Here is a 20463-nt window from a genome sequence, read left to right as displayed (position 1 = left end):
GAAAACTGATAAACAGGCCATTTCACAAAAGTTCTCCTAATTTATGAATGGATAAGAACAATATGCCCAGGGCAGTGGTATCAAGGTGGTTAAGGTACTTGACTTGTATTTGCATGGTTGCTGGTTCAAGCTCCAACACTGCCAAGTTACCACTGTTGGGCCCCTGAGCAAGGCCCTTAACCCTCATGTTGTACTCAGTCATAATTGTAAGTCACTTTAGATAAAAGTGTCAGCTACATGCTGTAAGTGCAATAATGGGATGGTTAAAAGAAAGGGAAAAAAACCACAACCTTACTCTAGTACTTATTCCATAAGGAAGGCACTCTCATTCCAAGAAGAGTAGGGCTGGGTCTCTCAAATTTATTTATGATGCAAATACACATGGCAACAAAACATACAATTCAGATCAGTACACAGGTGCATGGATAACCTGTTTATTAATAAAACTAACTCAGTAAAGGCAAAGACCCAAACACTTGCTAACAAAACAACAAGGATTGCAGGGGTAAAAGAATATTGATATATATGGCCATGTTATTCTCATAAATTGATCCAATCAAGTACACTAACTGTATACACAGAAGACTATAAAAGCCACATGCACAGTCATTTGCTGGAAACAAATAACAACATCAAAAGTGGTTAAGGCTGATGTCACTGAAGTGCACAAATTCAAAATGAAAATGAAGGAAATGAACTACCAGGTAAAACAAAAACCCATCAATAGGTGGAGTAAATGAGTGGTTCTACTAAATACATTAAGTACAGAAATTGTCTTATTTTATCAAAGAAACAGGCCAGCTCTCACCTTCACAGAAAGGTTTTTTGGTTACCAATCCAAGAGAGTATACTGACAATACTGAGTCCATGTGAAGAGAACCAAAAGCTGTGAAATTGAGGTGATTCCAAGTTACGTTTTGACACACCTCTCAACTTGTACATTTCCACCTAAATACCTGAAACACAAGATCCAAAACAAAAACAGAATAGTTGATATTATACTCCTCTACACTTCTTAAACAATAACAATGAAGAATAAATTAGTGAAAATGCAGCAACAATGATCTTATATAACTTACTTGCGATCATATGCATATCCACTAAACTTACACTGTTTTAAACAACATCTTAACAACACAGAAGCAACCGTGTGCAACATGAACCATGAAATCTTATATGGCAGTGCTATATCACACCACCATCTAAAAAATTAAGTTGTATGGCTCTAAAAATAAACAGGATGAGTGCCCAAGGATCTTATAGCTGCAGAATGCATTAGAAGCCTTTCAAACATGCAGACATTATGACAGGAATTTATCATGTTCATTTGTATCCCAGTGAGTCATCATCAAGCTATTTCAGTCTCGCTGATATCTGCACACCCATATTTCACTACAAATTCCAAACAAAAATCTTAAATCGCAGTTGTATGATGTAAAATTATTAAATGATAAAAACGTTTTGGTTAAAAAAGAAAAAAATAGACAAAAGGGTTTTATATAAAAATACATGTTCTTTTGACTTGAACACACAAAAATCAATAAGTATAATATTACAATATAGTACAATATAAATGTAATAAGTTGAATATTAAAAATGTACATTACAAGATATGGCTAAAAGAGCCTATATTAACTAAGCATTTGGAAGAGTTATTTCAAAGCTGCCTCAGTTATCAACATGCAATTTTCAGCCGAAGCCAATATCATACATCATGCCACAGTCTTAGTTACAGTAAAAAGTGGTATGTTGCATTCACAATAATATAAACTGAAATGTCTAAGGTTAATCTAAAAAAAAACAATAATTATGGGAAAAAATGTTATTTTATGGTTTAAAATTGAAGAGAGACTTACTTTAGAGACTGCCCTTTATAAATGTGTGGAAAACCCTTTGGGGACCTGGATAAACTCTTTTATACTGCCTTCATAAGTGGACTAAAAGCCTTGACCCCTGAGAGACAGCTTCTATATTTGCACTGATTCCTAATAAGAATATTATGCTGTGATATTGTGTTTCAATTTCAATTTATGAATCTAGAATATGGCAGGCATTGCCATCTCAGTTTTTATTGCATCTGCCAAAGCATATTACTTTTCATTTTGAAATACAGTTTAGAAACTGGCACTAGGAATAAATCAATGGTTTTATTTTCATTTGATTCTCTGCTTGCATTCTGCTCAGCTGGACTTATCACTATTTTGGTAGCATTAGTCTAGGTTTCAGGTTTTGTATATATGTAAATTAATTAACTTGATTAGGAAATTAAAACCCTGTAATTAAAATGATGTATCTGTGGGCATCTCAGATAAGAGAGCAGATGACATAAATGATGTATTATATGCTGCTTCTAGTTTAATTGTTTAAGTTTTAAAAAGATGAATTCGACCTGGTATTTTTTTTATAGCATTTTAGAAAGGATATTTGATATTTACACTTTGATTCCCAAAAGGCCTGGGTTTGTTTCTTGTCAAAAAATAGAACATAAATTAAACATAAATGAAATTAATCATTTGGATTGAAAAGGTATAGAATGAAAAAATTGCAATGAACATGTAACAAAACACTAATAACATGTTCTACAAATTTAATTTAGTTTTTTAAGTGCCACAACACTTTCAAAAAAATACTTTTCTTATGAATTTAGGATCACTTGCAGAGGAAATAATCTTATAAATTATATTAAGTGAATTACCCATTAAATCATTTAGCTGCCACACATTTAGGGTTGGATTCAAATATTGAAATATTCAATCATTTTCATTGTAAAAAATCCCCAAAAGCCATAAATGTATTTAAAAATTAATTGAAAAGAACTAAAGAAATTCTTTAAGAGATATAATACTATTTGAAGAATATTGTGTTACATTTTGTTTTGAAATATCTCAACTGTTTTGGTTAGAAGTTTAATTAATCAGCTACTGCAGTGACCAAGCTATAAGAAAACTAAATTTCATAGAATGTGATATGATACATGAGCACATTGTGATGATTTCCAATTAGGGATACTTAGAGCAAGAATCCATTACCAAACATAGCTTGATACTTTTGCTGAGTAAACAGTAATGTAAGAGTAACAGCTATATAAGAGGCTTCCCCAAGCACTAGGACTACGCAGAGCGCCTTGCAAGGTGAGTGAATTTTGGTGTAGTTGTTGCTGATTAAAATTATGTTTTATATTATTTATATTTATATACTATATTCAGAGTTCTTCAATGAGGCTAATTATCTTCTTGATTCAAATTTTGCTTTCACATGCAATTGCTGAAGTTGATTTTTACTTTCCAGTGTCCACAACCTGCCAACTCATTTCTGCCTGACATTTTCTATATTTGAGATCATATAAAGTAAGGTGTTATAAAAATTAGGCATGAGTCAAATAGTATATTGAACATTTAATAAAATATATGAATAAGAACTATATAATTTGACCCCACAGTAAAGCCTCACCATGGGGGATGGAGAGATGGAGTGCTTTGGCCCAGCGGCCGTTTACCTCCGCAAGCCAGAAAGGGAGAGGATTGAGGCCCAGAACAAACCTTTTGATGCTAAATCAGCAGTGTTTGTGACTGAGCCCAAGGAGATGTACCTCAAGGGGACACTAAAGAGTAAAGAGGGGGGTAAAGCCACTGTTGACACACTGTGTGGCAAAGTAAGTGAAAAAATGAGCATGAGTAATTCTAGATACACCTCTGATTGTTAATGTAAATGTGGATAGTCGGATAAAGATATGTTTAATTAATGTATCAAAAAGGATGTGCAAAAACTCACAGAGGGCCAAAAGAGCTACAATAATTTCAGAACAAGCTACTGTTGTGCAGACCTTTAATGTTGTCCTTTCACAGACCCTCACAGTAAAGGAGGATGAAGTCTTTCCCATGAATCCTCCAAAATTTGACAAAATGGAGGACATGGCCATGATGACCCACCTCAATGAACCTGCTGTGCTGTATAACCTCAAAGAGCGTTATGCAGCATGGATGATCTACGTAGGTTTAAAAAAGGATCATGACATTTGTAAATAATTATTAAAGAGTAGAGAGTAATAATGATATGAAAACCTCTTGACTCTCCTTCAGACCTACTCAGGGTTGTTCTGCGTCACTGTGAACCCCTACAAGTGGCTCCCAGTATATGATGCAGTCGTTGTCGCTGGATACAGAGGGAAAAAGAGAATTGAAGCCCCGCCCCACATCTTCTCCATCTCTGATAACGCCTATCAGTTCATGCTTACGGGTAGGATACTGTTCAGTAGCTTTGCAGAAGAACAGAATTCATGTTTTTTGACATTGTTTCTGATATATACAAGAACATATACTACTTGAGTAAATTTTTGGTTAATCTCAGATAGTGAAAAAACATTTCTCTGTATTAACTGAATGCTGTATTACATTTAAAAATTCTCACTATTTCTATAGATCGTGAAAACCAGTCTGTCCTTATCACGTAAGTGTTGACTGACTATAAGGTTTTCTATAGACTTCTTTGTATAGACTTACGTATTCTAAAGGACTTATTCTATCCCCAGTGGAGAATCTGGTGCAGGAAAAACTGTGAACACAAAACGTGTCATCCAGTACTTTGCAATGGTTGGAATGACTGCACAGAAGAAGGCAGAGCCTGCTGCTGGCAAAATGCAGGTAACTGAATTGGTAAAGTGTACAAAGCATTAAGAAGCGATCAGAGTCCACTCGGTAACAATCGCTTGTGTCTCTAGGGGTCGCTGGAGGACCAAATTGTTGCAGCCAACCCCCTGCTGGAAGCTTATGGTAATGCCAAGACTGTGAGGAATGACAACTCCTCTCGTTTCGTAAGTACATAAGAGCGGTGTCCAAAATTTTAATGGAGTGTAACTAAAAACAAAAACAGGTAAGATCAAAAATATATAAATATGAATATAAAACATCTTTTGAATTTCCAGGGTAAATTCATCAGAATTCATTTTGGACAAACTGGCAAGCTGGCATCAGCTGATATTGAAACCTGTAAGTTTCAGTGATTATGAGTGCATTCTTTTATATCGTTATATCAAGTATGGGTTTATCCAACATGGGCATGAAAAAGGAAGTCTGCATGGGAAATAAATGTAAAACTTACGATAACACGATTAAACAGATAACCATACAGAAAAATCACAGCACTGCATATTGTACAGCCACAATCTTTTCAATAATGCTGTTGTGAAGTTATAAGGTTACTCCTTAAAATTCTATGGTAAAATTGAATATAAATATATCACCAGATTTACTGGAGAAGTCAAGAGTCACATTCCAGCTGTCTGCTGAGAGGAGCTACCACATCTTCTACCAACTCATGACTGGACACAAGCCTGAGCTGCTTGGTATGAACTTTAATTCCTATTCACTATGATTTTTCAGGCACTGTTTACATTGACACTTATATCTAAATATTATTTTTCCTATCCACACAGAGGCGCTGCTCATCACCACCAACCCCTATGACTATCCTATGATCAGCCAGGGTGAAATTACAGTTAAGAGCATCAATGATGTGGAAGAATTTATTGCCACAGATGTAAGTACAGCTTCATAGATCTTAAGTGACCACTTAAAAAATGCAGCATCTTCATTTGTCCTTCTTCTTCTCTTTACTACACAGACTGCTATTGACATTTTGGGCTTCACTGCTGATGAGAAAACAGGCATCTACAAGCTGACGGGAGCTGTGATACATCATGGCAACATGAAGTTCAAGCAGAAGCAGAGAGAGGAGCAGGCTGAGCCTGATGGCACAGAGGGTACATACGATTATCACCAATTTATTTCATCCTATAGAAGTAACATACATAGTCTTCAGTTTTCATGAATAACTCTAACACTTTTTACAATTCAGTGGCTGATAAAATCGCCTACCTCTTGGGCCTGAACTCAGCTGACATGCTGAAAGCCTTGTGCTACCCCAGAGTGAAAGTGGGAAATGAGTTTGTGACCAAAGGCCAGACTGTACCACAGGTAATGTGATATAAGCCAACAGAGGAGATAAATAAGGTTTTAATAACCTACAGCCATCAAATGTCTATGTATACATTTTCCAGGTCAATAACTCTGTCAGCGCTCTTTGCAAGTCTGTCTATGAGAAAATGTTCTTGTGGATGGTCATCCGAATCAATGAGATGTTGGACACAAAACAGCAAAGGCAGTTCTTCATTGGTGTGCTGGACATCGCTGGATTTGAGATCTTTGATGTAAATATTTGTTGAGTTCATACTTTTTGCATTAGATAATATACTGAGAGTCCAACAGTTAGTCAACGTTAACATCCATGTTTTAAAACAGTTTAACACTCTGGAGCAGCTCTGCATTAACTTCACAAATGAGAAACTGCAGCAGTTCTTCAACCACCACATGTTTGTGCTGGAACAAGAGGAGTACAAGAAAGAAGGAATTGAGTGGGAGTTCATTGACTTTGGTATGGACCTGGCTGCCTGCATTGAGCTTATTGAGAAGGTAAATGGTTTAGAGATTAATTAGACCAACTTAAATCCAGCATGTACAATGAACAGACGTAGATGAAGGATATACTATGACAGCAGTCCCATGAGAAAATTCATACTGGAGAATCCTGTGATTTTACACTTATTATACTTATAGTTTCGTATGTAAGTCTACTCTAACAATAATGACATGAATAATAATGGAAAATTATAGTTCTATTTGCTTCTAGAGACTCTGGCCCAAAATACAGAAAAGTGGCTGATGCAACAAATTCCTTTAATAGTGAATAATGACATTTAACATATTAGAAAGGCACTCCAGCATTGTATGGTCAGTGGTCAGATCAGGTCATGGTCAGTGCTTCAGAACAATTCCTAGTTAATGCAACAACCATTTATCGAAGTAGTAATGCAGTGATTTCAAAATCTGTCACCAACAGCCAATGGGCATCTTCTCCATCCTTGAAGAGGAGTGCATGTTCCCAAAGGCTACAGACACATCCTTTAAGAACAAGTTGTATGACCAGCATCTTGGCAAATGTAATGCTTTCCAAAAACCAAGACCTGCCAAGGGCAAGGCAGAGGCCCACTTCTCCCTGGTGCACTATGCCGGCACTGTGGACTACAACATTTCTGGCTGGCTGGACAAGAACAAGGACCCCCTGAATGAATCTGTTGTCCAGCTGTACCAGAAGGCAGCAAACAAACTCCTGAGTTTCCTGTATGCAGCTCATGCATCTGCTGAAGGTCAGTTAATCTCTAAACTTGTTCACTTCTTGTCAAAGTTAAGGGTTAATGTTAAAATGTGATCGCTGTAACTAGCATTAGGACCTTCAACACCATCATTTTAAGGACTCAAACACTTTCATTCAGACAAAATTAAGGACTTCTTGCACACATATTCTGCTGCCATCAGTCCAGTAAGAAAAGACGATGGCTAAACTGATAGTGTGAGAATTCTTTCAAGTGTTACAAGTATTATTACTCAGTATAATAAAAATCAATCTTAATAAAACTAATGATGTGAATTGAAAAGTAAAAGAAATATGAGCAAAACATAAAATTTGAATTCTACCAAACAGCTGAAGGTGGTGGTAAGAAGGGCAAGAAGAAGGGTGGTTCCTTCCAGACTGTGTCTGCTCTGTTCAGGGTAGGAACACGTTTATAGTGAAACATGTACATAAGAGGACCAACACTAAAATTGTAATTATAACAAAACATTACCAAAATATATTGTTTATCATATGTTGTCAACAATGTCAAACTCCACAGGAGAACTTGGGCAAGCTGATGACCAACTTAAGGAGCACACACCCTCATTTTGTGCGCTGCTTGATTCCAAATGAGAGCAAGACTCCAGGTATGTACTCTTATTATTTCTTGGAATTCTAAATCTACTACAAATATTGTAATATTGACCTGGCCCTTCTAGGTCTGATGGAGAATTTCCTGGTTATCCACCAGCTGAGATGTAATGGTGTGCTGGAAGGAATCAGAATCTGCAGAAAGGGATTCCCCAGCAGAATCCTCTATGGTGACTTCAAGCAAAGGTAATTTCTTTAGTGTTTAGTTTTAATATTATTATAAATTGACTGTGCTGCCGCAAAGACTAACATATCTATTTAAAAACAGGTACAAAGTCTTGAATGCTAGTGTCATCCCAGAGGGACAGTTCATTGACAACAAGAAAGCTTCAGAGAAACTCTTGGGCTCCATTGATGTGGACCACACCCAGTACAAGTTTGGACACACTAAGGTGCAAAATGAAATGATGAGATATTTTCATTATTATTACTATTACTTTTCAATGTGCTCAAGTGTTTCCATCCTTGCCTCTGAACTAAGTCTGTATGCTTACACTTTTTGAAAACATACTGATTCATATTTTTATTAACATAATTATTTATTCATAATGATTATGAGTAGTGCAGTCCCTTAGAAGTATACTTATTTTCAGATGCTCTCACTCTCAGTTAAAATCTTTGATACACTTTTATATGTTAATGTGCCTTCATCATAAGCACATCACAAAAGAAAATTGTTGCAGACAATAAAAGACTGAATCAGCAAGGACAAATGATAAGCAACAGCACCAGGTTTGGCATGATTCAATAACAGAAAGAGCTCTTTAGCACAAATATGAAGGCAAAGATTTCTTTTTAAATTTGCCATCAAACAAGCCTAAATGCCAGAAAAAAAACAAATGTCTTGTTGGAATTTAATTGTCCCCTTATTATCATAGGTGTTCTTCAAAGCTGGTCTGCTTGGTACCCTAGAGGAGATGCGAGATGAGAAACTGGCAAATCTAGTGACTATGACTCAAGCCTTGTGCCGCGGCTTCCTCATGAGGAGGGAGTTTGTCAAAATGATGGAGAGGAGGTATGTTTCTGTTTAAAGCAAAATAAACAAAACAGCATTTTAAATTTTAAAATTCACTGCAAAAAAATGAACATGAAAACTTGACGGTTCTGATCTGGGCTATTTTCAATTGTAGAGAGTCCATCTATTCTATCCAGTACAACATACGTTCATTCATGAATGTGAAACACTGGCCATGGATGAAGCTGTACTTCAAGATCAAGCCTCTTCTGAAGAGTGCAGAGACTGAGAAGGAAATGGCTGCCATGAAAGATAATTTTGAGAAGATGAAGGAAGATCTGGCAAAGGCACTGGCAAAGAAGAAAGAGCTTGAGGAGAAGATGGTGTCTCTTCTGCAGGAGAAAAATGACCTGCAACTGCAAGTGGCATCTGTAAGTGCTTAAAATACACAGTTCGACATGCCTTTGTAGACTCTACAGGAAAAAAGCCTTTAACAAATCCATTTAAAAAAACAGGAAACAGAAAACCTCTCTGATGCTGAGGAAAGGTGTGAGGGGCTCATCAAGAGCAAGATCCAGCTTGAGGCCAAACTCAAAGAGACAAATGAAAGACTGGAAGATGAGGAGGAAATCAATGCTGAGCTGACTGCCAAGAAGAGGAAACTGGAGGATGAGTGCTCTGAGCTGAAGAAGGACATTGATGATCTAGAACTCACCTTGGCTAAAGTGGAGAAGGAGAAACATGCCACTGAGAACAAGGTTTGTTTATTATATTACATGGTAATGTATTTTGTCCTTTTTTACAAAATTGCAGAGAATGACTATAACATTTGAAACATTTGATATTATACAGGTCAAGAATTTGACTGAAGAGATGACCTCTCAAGATGAAAGCATTGCCAAGCTCACTAAGGAGAAGAAAGCCCTTCAAGAGGCCCACCAGCAGACCCTTGATGATCTCCAGGCAGAGGAAGATAAAGTCAACACCCTGACTAAATCCAAGACCAAGCTTGAACAACAAGTGGATGATGTAAGTATTTGACAAAGACTATATTTATTTTATTTATTATGTTGCAGTGGTTTAACAGAGGTGTCCTGGTGTGATGTTCTCAAGTCCTCTGGTTTTCATAACATTTAGCTTGAAGGTTCACTGGAGCAAGAGAAGAAACTCCGTATGGACCTTGAGAGAGCTAAAAGGAAGCTTGAGGGTGACCTGAAATTGGCCCAGGAATCCATAATGGACCTGGAGAATGATAAACAGCAGTCTGATGAGAAGATCAAAAAGTATACATCACCTCTCATTACAAATGAAACAAAATCTATTTACTTGACTGCCTCTCAATAAAAAAAAAAATGATACTTTTGCATCAACTATTATTCTACCATAGGAAGGAATTTGAAGTAAGCCAACTTTTAAGCAAGATCGAGGATGAACAGTCTATGGGTGCACAGCTTCAGAAGAAGATAAAAGAACTCCAGGTGATTCATCATTGTAAAAAAAACTGGATTTAATTTACAGTCCTCTGAAATGAAAAGACCTCTAATCTGGAATTCTACCTTCCAGGCTCGAATTGAGGAGTTGGAGGAGGAAATTGAGGCTGAGCGTGCAGCTCGTGCTAAAGTTGAGAAGCAGAGAGCTGATCTCTCCAGGGAACTTGAAGAGATCAGTGAGAGGCTTGAGGAAGCTGGTGGTGCCACTTCTGCTCAGATTGAGATGAACAAGAAGCGTGAGGCTGAGTTCCAGAAGCTGCGTCGTGACCTGGAAGAGTCCACTCTGCAGCATGAAGCCACAGCTGCTGCCCTCCGCAAGAAACAAGCTGACAGTGTTGCTGAGCTTGGAGAGCAGATCGACAACCTTCAGCGGGTCAAACAGAAGCTGGAGAAGGAGAAGAGTGAATATAAAATGGAGATTGATGACCTCTCTAGTAACATGGAGGCTGTGGCAAAATCAAAGGTGTGTTTATTTCACATTAAGATGAAATTTGTTTAGAATAAACTGGAGGTCTAAAGTTACCTTTAAGCGAACTGTAATTCATGCACATCTTTAACAAGGGAAAGTGAGGTGAAATTTCTCTCAACACAATACATCTACGCCTTAATTTTGAAGCACTAGTTTTAGTGTCTGTCTCTTTATATTATTAATATATTTCTAGGCAAATCTAGAGAAAATGTGTCGTACCCTTGAAGACCAGCTGAGTGAAATCAAAGCTAAAAGCGATGAACATATTCGTCAACTAAATGACACAAGTGCACAAAGAGCACGACTTCAGACTGAGAACGGTAAGTAGTATCAGCACTGTAAAGATCAAATGGCTGAAATGTTGAATTTTGTAGCCTAATTTTCCAACATCCTTTCAAAGGTGAGTTTAGCCGTCAGCTGGAGGAGAAAGAAGCACTTGTTTCCCAGTTAACTAGGGGAAAACAAGCATATACACAGCAGATTGAAGAGCTCAAGAGACAAATTGAAGAGGAAGTCAAGGTGCTTTTAAAAATGCTGTATTTGATGCAATATAGTATGTAATAATTATTGCATAAACCCAATGTAACTCAAGTAGAAATCCATTAAGAAGTAAAGTTTCAACAACTGGCCACTCACTTACAGGCAAAGAATGCCCTTGCTCATGCTGTCCAATCAGCTCGTCATGACTGTGATCTGCTCAGAGAGCAGTTTGAGGAAGAGCAGGAGGCCAAGGCTGAGCTGCAGCGTGGAATGTCCAAGGCCAACAGTGAGGTGGCTCAGTGGAGAACCAAATATGAGACTGATGCCATCCAGCGTACTGAGGAGCTTGAAGAGTCCAAGTAATCAAATTCAATTAACAGCAAACTACACTATAAACTATGCAAAATTGACCTAATGACAAAGTTCTCAAACAAGCATGTAAGGGCATCATGCAATTATCCTTAGGAAAAAACTCGCTCAGCGTCTACAAGATGCAGAGGAATCCATTGAAGCAGTGAACTCTAAATGTGCCTCTCTGGAGAAAACCAAGCAAAGGCTACAGGGTGAAGTGGAAGACCTCATGATTGATGTCGAGAGAGCCAATGCATTAGCTGCCAACCTTGACAAAAAGCAGAGGAACTTTGATAAGGTCAAGCATCTGCCATTGAAAATGGTCTATGAAATATGAAACCATGAGTTAGTACAACATCTAATGTTCTTTCCAATTTTCAGGTCTTGGCAGAATGGAAGCAGAAGTATGAGGAAGGCCAGGCTGAACTGGAAGGAGCTCAGAAAGAGGCTCGCGCTCTTAGCACTGAGCTTTTTAAGATGAAGAACTCATATGAGGAATCTCTAGACCATTTGGAGACCCTGAAGAGAGAGAACAAGAATCTGCAGCGTATGTTAAATAGATCTAAGCACACTTGTTTGATTAAATGAGGTTTCTAAAAAGCTGCATTACATTAAGCAATATTAAATGAATATCTTTTTTCCTCTCAGAGGAGATCTCTGACCTTACGGAACAAATTGGGGAGACTGGAAAAACAATCCATGAGCTGGAGAAGGCAAAGAAGACAGTGGAAACAGAGAAATCTGAAATTCAGACTGCTCTTGAGGAAGCTGAGGTATAACTGTACACAATGTCACCATATTGATTGCAGAAGTGGGTTTGCAGTATCTTGCTTAACAGTGAACTTCCAACATTCTTCAGGGAACACTCGAGCATGAAGAGTCCAAGATTCTTCGTATCCAGCTTGAGCTCAGTCAGGTTAAGGGTGAGATTGACAGGAAGATCGCTGAGAAGGATGAGGAGATCGAACAGATCAAGAGGAACAGTCAGAGGGTGATTGAGTCCATGCAGAGCACCCTGGATTCTGAGGTCAGGAGCAGGAATGATGCCCTGAGAGTCAAGAAGAAGATGGAGGGAGACCTGAATGAGATGGAGATTCAGCTGAGCCATGCCAACCGCCAGGCTGCTGAGGCCCAGAAACAGCTCAGGAACGTCCAAGGACAGCTCAAGGTGCATCTCAGTTTTGGTACATTTATGTTTACATACCTCTTAAAGTGATTAACAATGATTCTTTTTACATAAGGATGCCCAACTACATCTTGATGAGGCTGTCAGAGGACAGGAAGACATGAAGGAGCAGGTTGCCATGGTAGAGCGCAGGAATAATCTGATGCTGGCAGAGATTGAGGAACTAAGATCTGCACTGGAACAGACTGAGAGAGGACGTAAAGTGGCTGAACAGGAGCTGGTTGATGCCAGTGAGCGTGTGGCACTGCTGCACTCTCAGGTTAGTTGTTTCAGTTTGAGACACTAGTGTTCTTTTGTTAGTAGTTGGTAGTCAATCATAATGTTTTTGTTTGTTTGATTTGCTTGTCAACAGAATACCAGTCTAATCAACACCAAGAAAAAGCTTGAGGCTGACCTGGTGCAAGTTCAAGGTGAGGTAGATGATACAGTCCAAGAAGCAAGAAATGCTGAAGAAAAGGCCAAAAAAGCTATTACTGATGTAAGTGTGATTAACTCTACACATTTTGCATCACTCTGATTTACAGTTGCATTCTAAACTATGATATGTTTTATATACTAGACTCACATACTAGGCTGATGTGAGTGAATATCTCTTCAGATTTTGTACCAGTGTGGTTCAGAATTACTAAAAACTAAAACCCATACATGGCTTATGTACTAGGCCGCTATGATGGCAGAGGAGCTGAAGAAAGAGCAAGACACCAGTGCTCATCTGGAGAGGATGAAGAAGAACCTTGAGGTCACAGTCAAAGATCTGCAGCACCGTCTGGATGAGGCTGAGAGTCTTGCCATGAAGGGTGGAAAGAAGCAGCTCCAGAAACTGGAGTCTAGGGTAGGTTACACTCTTTACATGTAGTAAAAACTCCTGAGTTTGGTTATAAAAATGTTTTGTTTATACATGAAATATGTTTATACATGAAAATATGTCCTATATGTCATATGTCCTATAGGTGCGTGAGTTGGAGGCTGAGGTTGAGGCTGAGCAGAGACGCAGTGCTGAAGCTGTTAAAGGAGTGCGCAAATATGAAAGGAGAGTAAAGGAGCTGACCTACCAGGTACAGCATGAATGCTGTAAGATGCACATACTATATTTGCTTTCAAGTCAAATGAAGTCTAAACTAAGGTCTATCTTTTCAGACTGAGGAGGACAAGAAGAATGGTACAAGACTTCAGGATCTTGTAGACAAGCTGCAGCTCAAAGTAAAGGCCTACAAGAGACAGGCTGAGGAAGCTGTAAGTTTGCACCTGGATAATTTATAGTGTCCAGTGCCTCACACTTTAAATGGCTCTTTGCAAACATGAATAATTAACAGCTGTAATTGGGGTGATTTTGTATTTTACCAGGAGGAGCAGGCCAACACTCACCTGTCCAGGTTCAGGAAGGTGCAGCATGAGATGGAGGAAGCTCAGGAGCGCGCCGACATCGCTGAGTCCCAGGTCAACAAACTCAGAGCCAAGAGCAGAGACACTGGAAAGGTAATTTTCACTTTGTCAAAATATAACAGAATTGTCATTTAAAATAATATATTTATTTAGATAAATAAGTAATCAGCAGTAGTGGCATAGGTTAGTGTTCTTTCATATCATTACTCAAAAATACAGAAAGAATGGCAAAGACAAGATAATGATGAGGTTCACTAATGATGTATTCATCAATTTTAGGGCAAGGAGTTGGCTGAATAAAAATGAAGACCACTTGGGACACTAACAAAAAGTCGTTTGGATTTCTTGTTAACTGTCCATGCACAAATGCAATTAAATAAACTGCTGTAAAAATACTACAAAGTGCATATTGCTTCTACATGATCAAAACCAGGCATGAAAATTTGAAAAAGGTGACAAGTTCAGAAAACACAACACATTGCATGAAAGCCTGAAAGCATTTTCACCAATGAAATTTTTGTCATTTTAATGTGAAAATTAAACATTCTGGTGTACATGACATTATAATTATGCACAGGATAAGATGTCAAATATCCTATACCAAACCATTCAAATTTCATATTGGGCCCAGCCCACTCGTTTCATACTACAATATTGCAAGTTCTTCACAGGGGTCATCAGGTAGACACTTCTCTTCATATGTGTCTTGCTGAATTAAACCCACAACACCTCAAGAAGTGAGCTCTGGCAGTGAGGCCTGGCAGCCGAGCCCAATCCCCGTAAATTTCACATTTAAACCTCTTTAGACATCAACCCAGATTGGCCTCTCTGGTGACTAAGACCATAAGCAGTCACACTAACACCATTAATGCATGCTCCGTGCCTCCACATCCATATGGGCTTTATGCACTAAAATCTACTATACCAACAGCAAACAGAGTTACCTCCCTATATTTACCTACTTCCTAAACATACTGCCCCCCCAACGGCTAACGCCATATCCCACTGGCACTGCTAATGCATGCTTACTGCTGCCAGTTCCATATGGAACTTACTACGCCACCAAGCATTTCCCAACACAACAAATCCATACTGGCTATACACAGCCTCACTGGCACCGTTAATGCATGATACCAGTTCCATCTGGATCTACCATATTAGAAATGATAATGACATGACAACAATCCGTTCACATGTCTAGTCTTCCATGTACCTGAAACAAGAAACACCTCAGCCATTCCATTTTTATAATGCATTTCCCCAACTATAATGCTCTCCTCATCCACAACCATTGACTAGCCCTTTCAGCTGCTTCTGATACTTCCTTCACAGCTCCCCTTACTGTAGTTTAGTTTCTAAAAGTAAGTTTGACAAGATGTGGCAAACCTAGATAAAAATCCTCTAGCACCTATCACTACCAGTCTTATATGCACTTGCCACCAGCGTTCTCTCACCTCAGCCACCAAGTCTACGTATTTCATCTTCTTTCTTCCAAAAGCTTAATCAACTGCATATTCAAACGGAATTGTTAATTATCTTTTTACGTTCAGAGTACAACCAAATCCAGTTATGCTATCCTTTTACTTTCAGAGTACAACCATATCCAGCCTCAGTGCAGTGAAAGCAATGCATTTTGGGACCTGTAGTTTTTACATGTACATCTGCTAATTTCCAGTCTCATGCTTCAACCCATTTACTAATTAAACTACAGGGAAGATATTTGGTTCAGTTAGCCAACACAATTTTATTCATAAGAAATAAAGGTATGGGCATGATCTTCTGAGGCACTGAAAAACACTGAAAAGCTTATAATTCCTGACCAAAAATTTAAGAAAACAATAAATTAGGGCTTTATTTGGACATTTATATGTATAAGAGTATTTTCAAATAGCTCCTCAGTTACCAATTCAGAAAGAAGCAAGAGGCTGTAGTTGGTTTCTTGCCCAGGCTTTGGTTCCACCTTAAATGATGCAGCAGTTGTCTTCTTATTCAAATGTTCCATTCCACCTTAAATCTAAATTTAAGATGGTACTGCAAATACGAATAAAAAGTTCAGCTTCATGAATGACGCAATATGTTTATTTTAAATAGGAAGAAACAGAAATACAAGGGGTGCTTTAGATGACACACCTTTTCATCAGTGCTGCTTCCTTTGTTTCAGGATATTTGTTTCTCGACACTCCAAGTTTCACGTGCCTAAATGAGTTTACATACAAGAAAAAATAAGCCTATGTAAATTTTTTAAACAACTGCATAAATTAACAGTTGAATGTTATGTAGCAACAATTAAACATACACAAACAGCCTCAAATCTGTTCGCTATTGTTCCATTTGACCTGAAACACTAGTTTTACATTAGATAGCTAAATCACAGAAAGCTTCAAATATCTTCAGAACGACACTGTAGATATTAGATCTTATGATTTTTCCATTGAATTAAAATAATAACTACAGATTGGCTGACAAATGACCATGAACTGCTGTTTTGTTGTTTGAATTCAGGGATTCAAGTCTCAAAACAACTTGAGCCTACGTGATTCACATGCAATTTTCTTTTTCATTAAAAATTCCAAATTTCACTTATAAGTGATATGTTTTTATGCAAAACAAATGCTATTGCAAACAAATACTATTAAAACATCCTGCAGAGTAGCTGGACAACAATCTTAGCAAGGCAAAAACCAAAGTAGAATTACAATTACAGAATTGCTCAAAATTACAAAATTATAGTGTTGACCTAAAATACAAAAATTACTCTGATGACACGCATCTATCAAACCCTTCTATACTTTTCTTCTGCACTGATTCTCACACTCCTTGAATTTCAAAGGTTGACCAACCAGACTTGGAACGAAGCCTAAAGAGACCCAAAACATAAAACCCACTTCATTCACTCTATCTGGTCCTTCTTTTTATCAGCATCCTATCATCCCATAGAAATCAGCTGATTATGACACTTATTGAAATGTTTGTTCAATTCAGTATAATTCAATGCAACTTTATTTACCCCATAGGGCAATTACATATAACAAACGTAATTAAAATGCAAGACACTCAAAATGAGTCATAAACACACATGCACAGAGCATCCAAACAAATATGCCATAGCACATAGACACTGTAAATATAATTCAAATACTCTACCTAAAGATTAAAAAGATACATTAATATTTTTAATAAAATAGAAGAATCAAGAAACAACTTATACTTGTCCCACTATTGTGTTCAATGGTAGAAGTGTATAAGTGCGAAAAATAATGGACAAAATTCTCTGAGTAGGTAACAAGCAAAATTAGATGCCAATCTAGTCATTAGTGCAAATTCCTTCCTAGACCACAACAGTGCTGCAGTACCTTTATAAAGAAACAGACCTCTCTGAGTTAATTAGTGGGTTACCAAGGGTGACCTGTCAATGTAAATGGGATGACTAAAGTCGCTTATGTACAAGTCCGCATTGAGGTCTGGTCTCCCCCAAAGATGGAACTATTTACTGGCCGTTTACCGGACAGCCATACAAGCCTTTCTGCTCCAGTGTCAAGGCAAGCTAATCAGCATTTTGAAGAGATTAGCCATATTTCATTTAACTCACTTCAGTCATCAGAATTAAATCTAATTCATGAAATTAAAAATGTTTGAACTTTTATTTGATTGGGCTATATCAACCATTTTCAGTAAAAGATGGTCGAACGTTTAGGAAAGAATTGTATGAAATTTATAGCTGGCTCAAATACAGCCCTGCAGCTGATCAGACTTTCTTCAGCACTGTGCTATCAGAAGAAATCAACTTTGATCAATGATTAGCACTTTTTAAATCTAGGGGATAGTCTAGTAAATGCCTGTAACCTGTTCCGAGTTGTTCCTGGCTGTGAGAATGAGCACAGCATCATGTGCTTCATTTTCTTGCTTGTGCTGACTGAAAACCTATATGAGAAACATTTTGAGTCAAGAGAGAATGATGTTGCAGTGCTGAATATGGGCCACTCTTTGCCGGTGTTACATACCATACAATGGTTTATACTCCCATGATGCTCCTCCTTATTTCTATCCTCCCTGGGTTTCATCTGTCTGAGGTACTCACTAAGCACTTCTTCACTTGGGGCTATCATCCTGGTGTACTCCTGGATCTTGGTTATTTCATCCTGGATAGTGGCTCTGATGTTCAACAGTCCACAGCCCCACTCCTTCCGCTTAGTGTAGAGTATCAGAGTGCTGAATTTGGGATGAAACCCTCTGTGCATTGTGAGGAGTTTCCTTGTCTTGATGTTAGTGACTTCTATCTCCTCCTTAGGCCATCTTATTATGCCAGCAGGGTATCTGATGACTGGCAGAGCATTAGTGTTGATAGCCCGGATCTTGTTCCTCCCTTTCAGCTGACTTCTCAGGACTTGCCTCACTCTTTGTAGATATTTGGCTGTAGCTGCTTTCTTTGTGACCTCTGCATGATTCTAATTTGCCTGGTGCTTATACCTGCACTCAACATCTGTTATGTTACCTTTTGTGCTAGCTACTTTCCCTTTCCTTGTAACCATCTGACCAGTCCGAATGACATTCCAATGGCATAGCTGTATACCCTGGTGATATGGATTAGTGAGTCGATGTCTAGTTCACTTCTGGCATACAGCATAATGTCATCCATGTAGAAAAGGTGCCTGATGGTAGCTGGTATCCATAGCCACTCTTGGTGATGATTTCACAGGCCTATGCAGAACAGCAGCGGAGACATCTCCTTGGTAAATGCCACACCTGATGATGACTCATGCTATTGGCTTGAACTTGGCCTCTAATTTCATCTTCCACAGCCCCACCACCAAGTTCTTGATGAAGGCTCTTAGAGTCCTGTTGATGTGACACAGCCTCGACCATTCCAGGATCCATGTGTGGGGCACTGAATTATAAACTTTCGTGTAGTCAATCCAGGTGATGCACAGGTTGGTCTGTCTGGTCTTACAGTCTCGAGTGACTGTTTAATCACTCCTCACTTGGCCCCTCTGGTGTTCTTGCCAATGTCTTTTCCTGGTCCCACTCATGTATGTAACCATGTGAATATTCATCTTAGCCACAATGTCCTACAGGAGCTTCCATGTTGTGCAGAGGCAGGTTATTGGCCGGTAGGAGGATGGAACTGCCCCTTTCTGGGGTCCTTCAGGATCAGGACTGTTTGCTTTCGGTTAACCATTCAGGGTGGGTTCCATCCATTAGCAGCTGCCAGGCTCTCATGCAGGCACTTTTTTTAGTGATATAGGCCCCAGTATATAGTTGACTGAGATGGATTGCCCCCCGCATAAGTCTCAAATGTCACCCATGCCCCCAACCATGCATCAGTAAAAACACACATGTGCCTCAAGATCAACAGTTTTGTTGCAGATGAACTGCATGTCTGAAAGCAATATTCACAATAGCTGAAGACTCCCCTGTCTATCAGTTAAACCCAATCTGTGAATTCTACAGTTCATCCCTCCCATCTGCACTCTTCATGGTTTATTTTAGTATTGGCCACTTTTTCACTGAACACTTATGAAAGGGAGAATGTTGAGAAATATTTTCAACATCAAGGCAGAAGTTGAGAATGATGAGGAAGGAGAATAATCTCACAACTGTAAAAGCCTCTGCAACAGCAGCCAATTTTTTTCCTTACTCAAGATCACAGCTGAGAAAATGCCACATAAACACAGACACAAATTGATGCTAATGACACACATTTAACTTCTGTATTTTTCTTCTATCCCCCGCAGGAATCCCCAATTTTAATAATAGATACCTAAAACTATGCAGCCCTTCATAGTGATGACGTTTGTATAGCGCTTGCTTTTCTGTTTTTGCCTGTCTATTCTTCCAGAGAAAACTACTGGTTTCTGTTAGATGCATGTTGTGTTCTGACTGGAACACAAATAATGTAAACTAGTGCTGCAGTTTAGAATATTTACATATTTAACAAAGTATGACTTTAAATAAAAAAAGAACATATTTAAATTAGAATAAATCCACAGTCAATAAATAATTAAAAGATCATACTATATAGTTATTTATTGTGTAAAAAGTGGCATAAAATTCATGTACAATAATATAAGAAAGACTTACTTCAGTGAATGTCCTTTTAAGCATCTGAAAAACTGTTTGGAGATCTGGCTAAACTCTTTTATACTGCCTCTAAAAGTGGATTAAAATTATCAACCTCTGACACCATGGTAGAATGGTTTCTATATTTGCACTAATTCCTAATAAGAAGATTATGCTATCATATTGTGTTTCAGAATTTCAGTTTATGAATCCATTTCATCACAGGCAACAGTATATGCACTTTTATTGCCAACTTATCATCTGCCAAGAGTAT

General features: G+C 38.2%; 1 protein-coding gene and 1 long non-coding RNA gene across 2 annotated transcripts; one reads left to right on the top strand and one right to left on the bottom strand.

Annotated features, from left to right (window-relative positions):
* Window positions 1-3267: 3267 nt before the first annotated feature.
* LOC113568831 (myosin heavy chain, fast skeletal muscle-like) lies at window positions 3268-14534 on the top strand. Its single transcript, XM_035520204.2, has 40 exons — window positions 3268-3347; window positions 3440-3652; window positions 3846-3989; window positions 4080-4236; window positions 4419-4446; window positions 4529-4640; window positions 4718-4810; window positions 4922-4985; window positions 5243-5341; window positions 5432-5535; window positions 5620-5758; window positions 5854-5972; window positions 6056-6205; window positions 6297-6467; window positions 6895-7201; window positions 7537-7604; window positions 7727-7814; window positions 7887-8004; window positions 8087-8210; window positions 8697-8833; window positions 8949-9204; window positions 9289-9531; window positions 9626-9802; window positions 9911-10056; window positions 10161-10251; window positions 10337-10726; window positions 10926-11052; window positions 11133-11251; window positions 11375-11571; window positions 11678-11861; window positions 11945-12110; window positions 12212-12336; window positions 12423-12731; window positions 12805-13008; window positions 13102-13227; window positions 13411-13581; window positions 13700-13804; window positions 13887-13982; window positions 14094-14225; window positions 14412-14534. The coding sequence occupies exons 2-40, from the start codon at window positions 3452-3454 to the stop codon at window positions 14430-14432; spliced, it is 5808 nt and encodes a 1935-aa protein (XP_035376097.1). The 5' UTR covers window positions 3268-3347; window positions 3440-3451; the 3' UTR covers window positions 14433-14534.
* LOC113568830 (uncharacterized) lies at window positions 14103-20308 on the bottom strand. The gene is made up of 4 exons (XR_003409647.3): window positions 20211-20308; window positions 16263-16328; window positions 16036-16163; window positions 14103-14217 (listed from the first exon to the last, which is right to left on the bottom strand). It is a non-coding gene; the product is annotated as an uncharacterized LOC113568830 (long non-coding RNA).
* Between the last annotated feature and the right edge of the window lie 155 nt (window positions 20309-20463).

This window comes from Electrophorus electricus, chromosome 22, assembly GCF_041902795.1.
Source record: "Electrophorus electricus isolate QZ-2024a chromosome 22, ASM4190279v1, whole genome shotgun sequence".
Lineage (NCBI taxonomy): Eukaryota > Metazoa > Chordata > Actinopteri > Gymnotiformes > Gymnotidae > Electrophorus > Electrophorus electricus.
The sequence above is the reverse complement of the archived record's forward strand: the minus strand, read 5'-3'. Positions and strand labels throughout refer to the sequence as shown.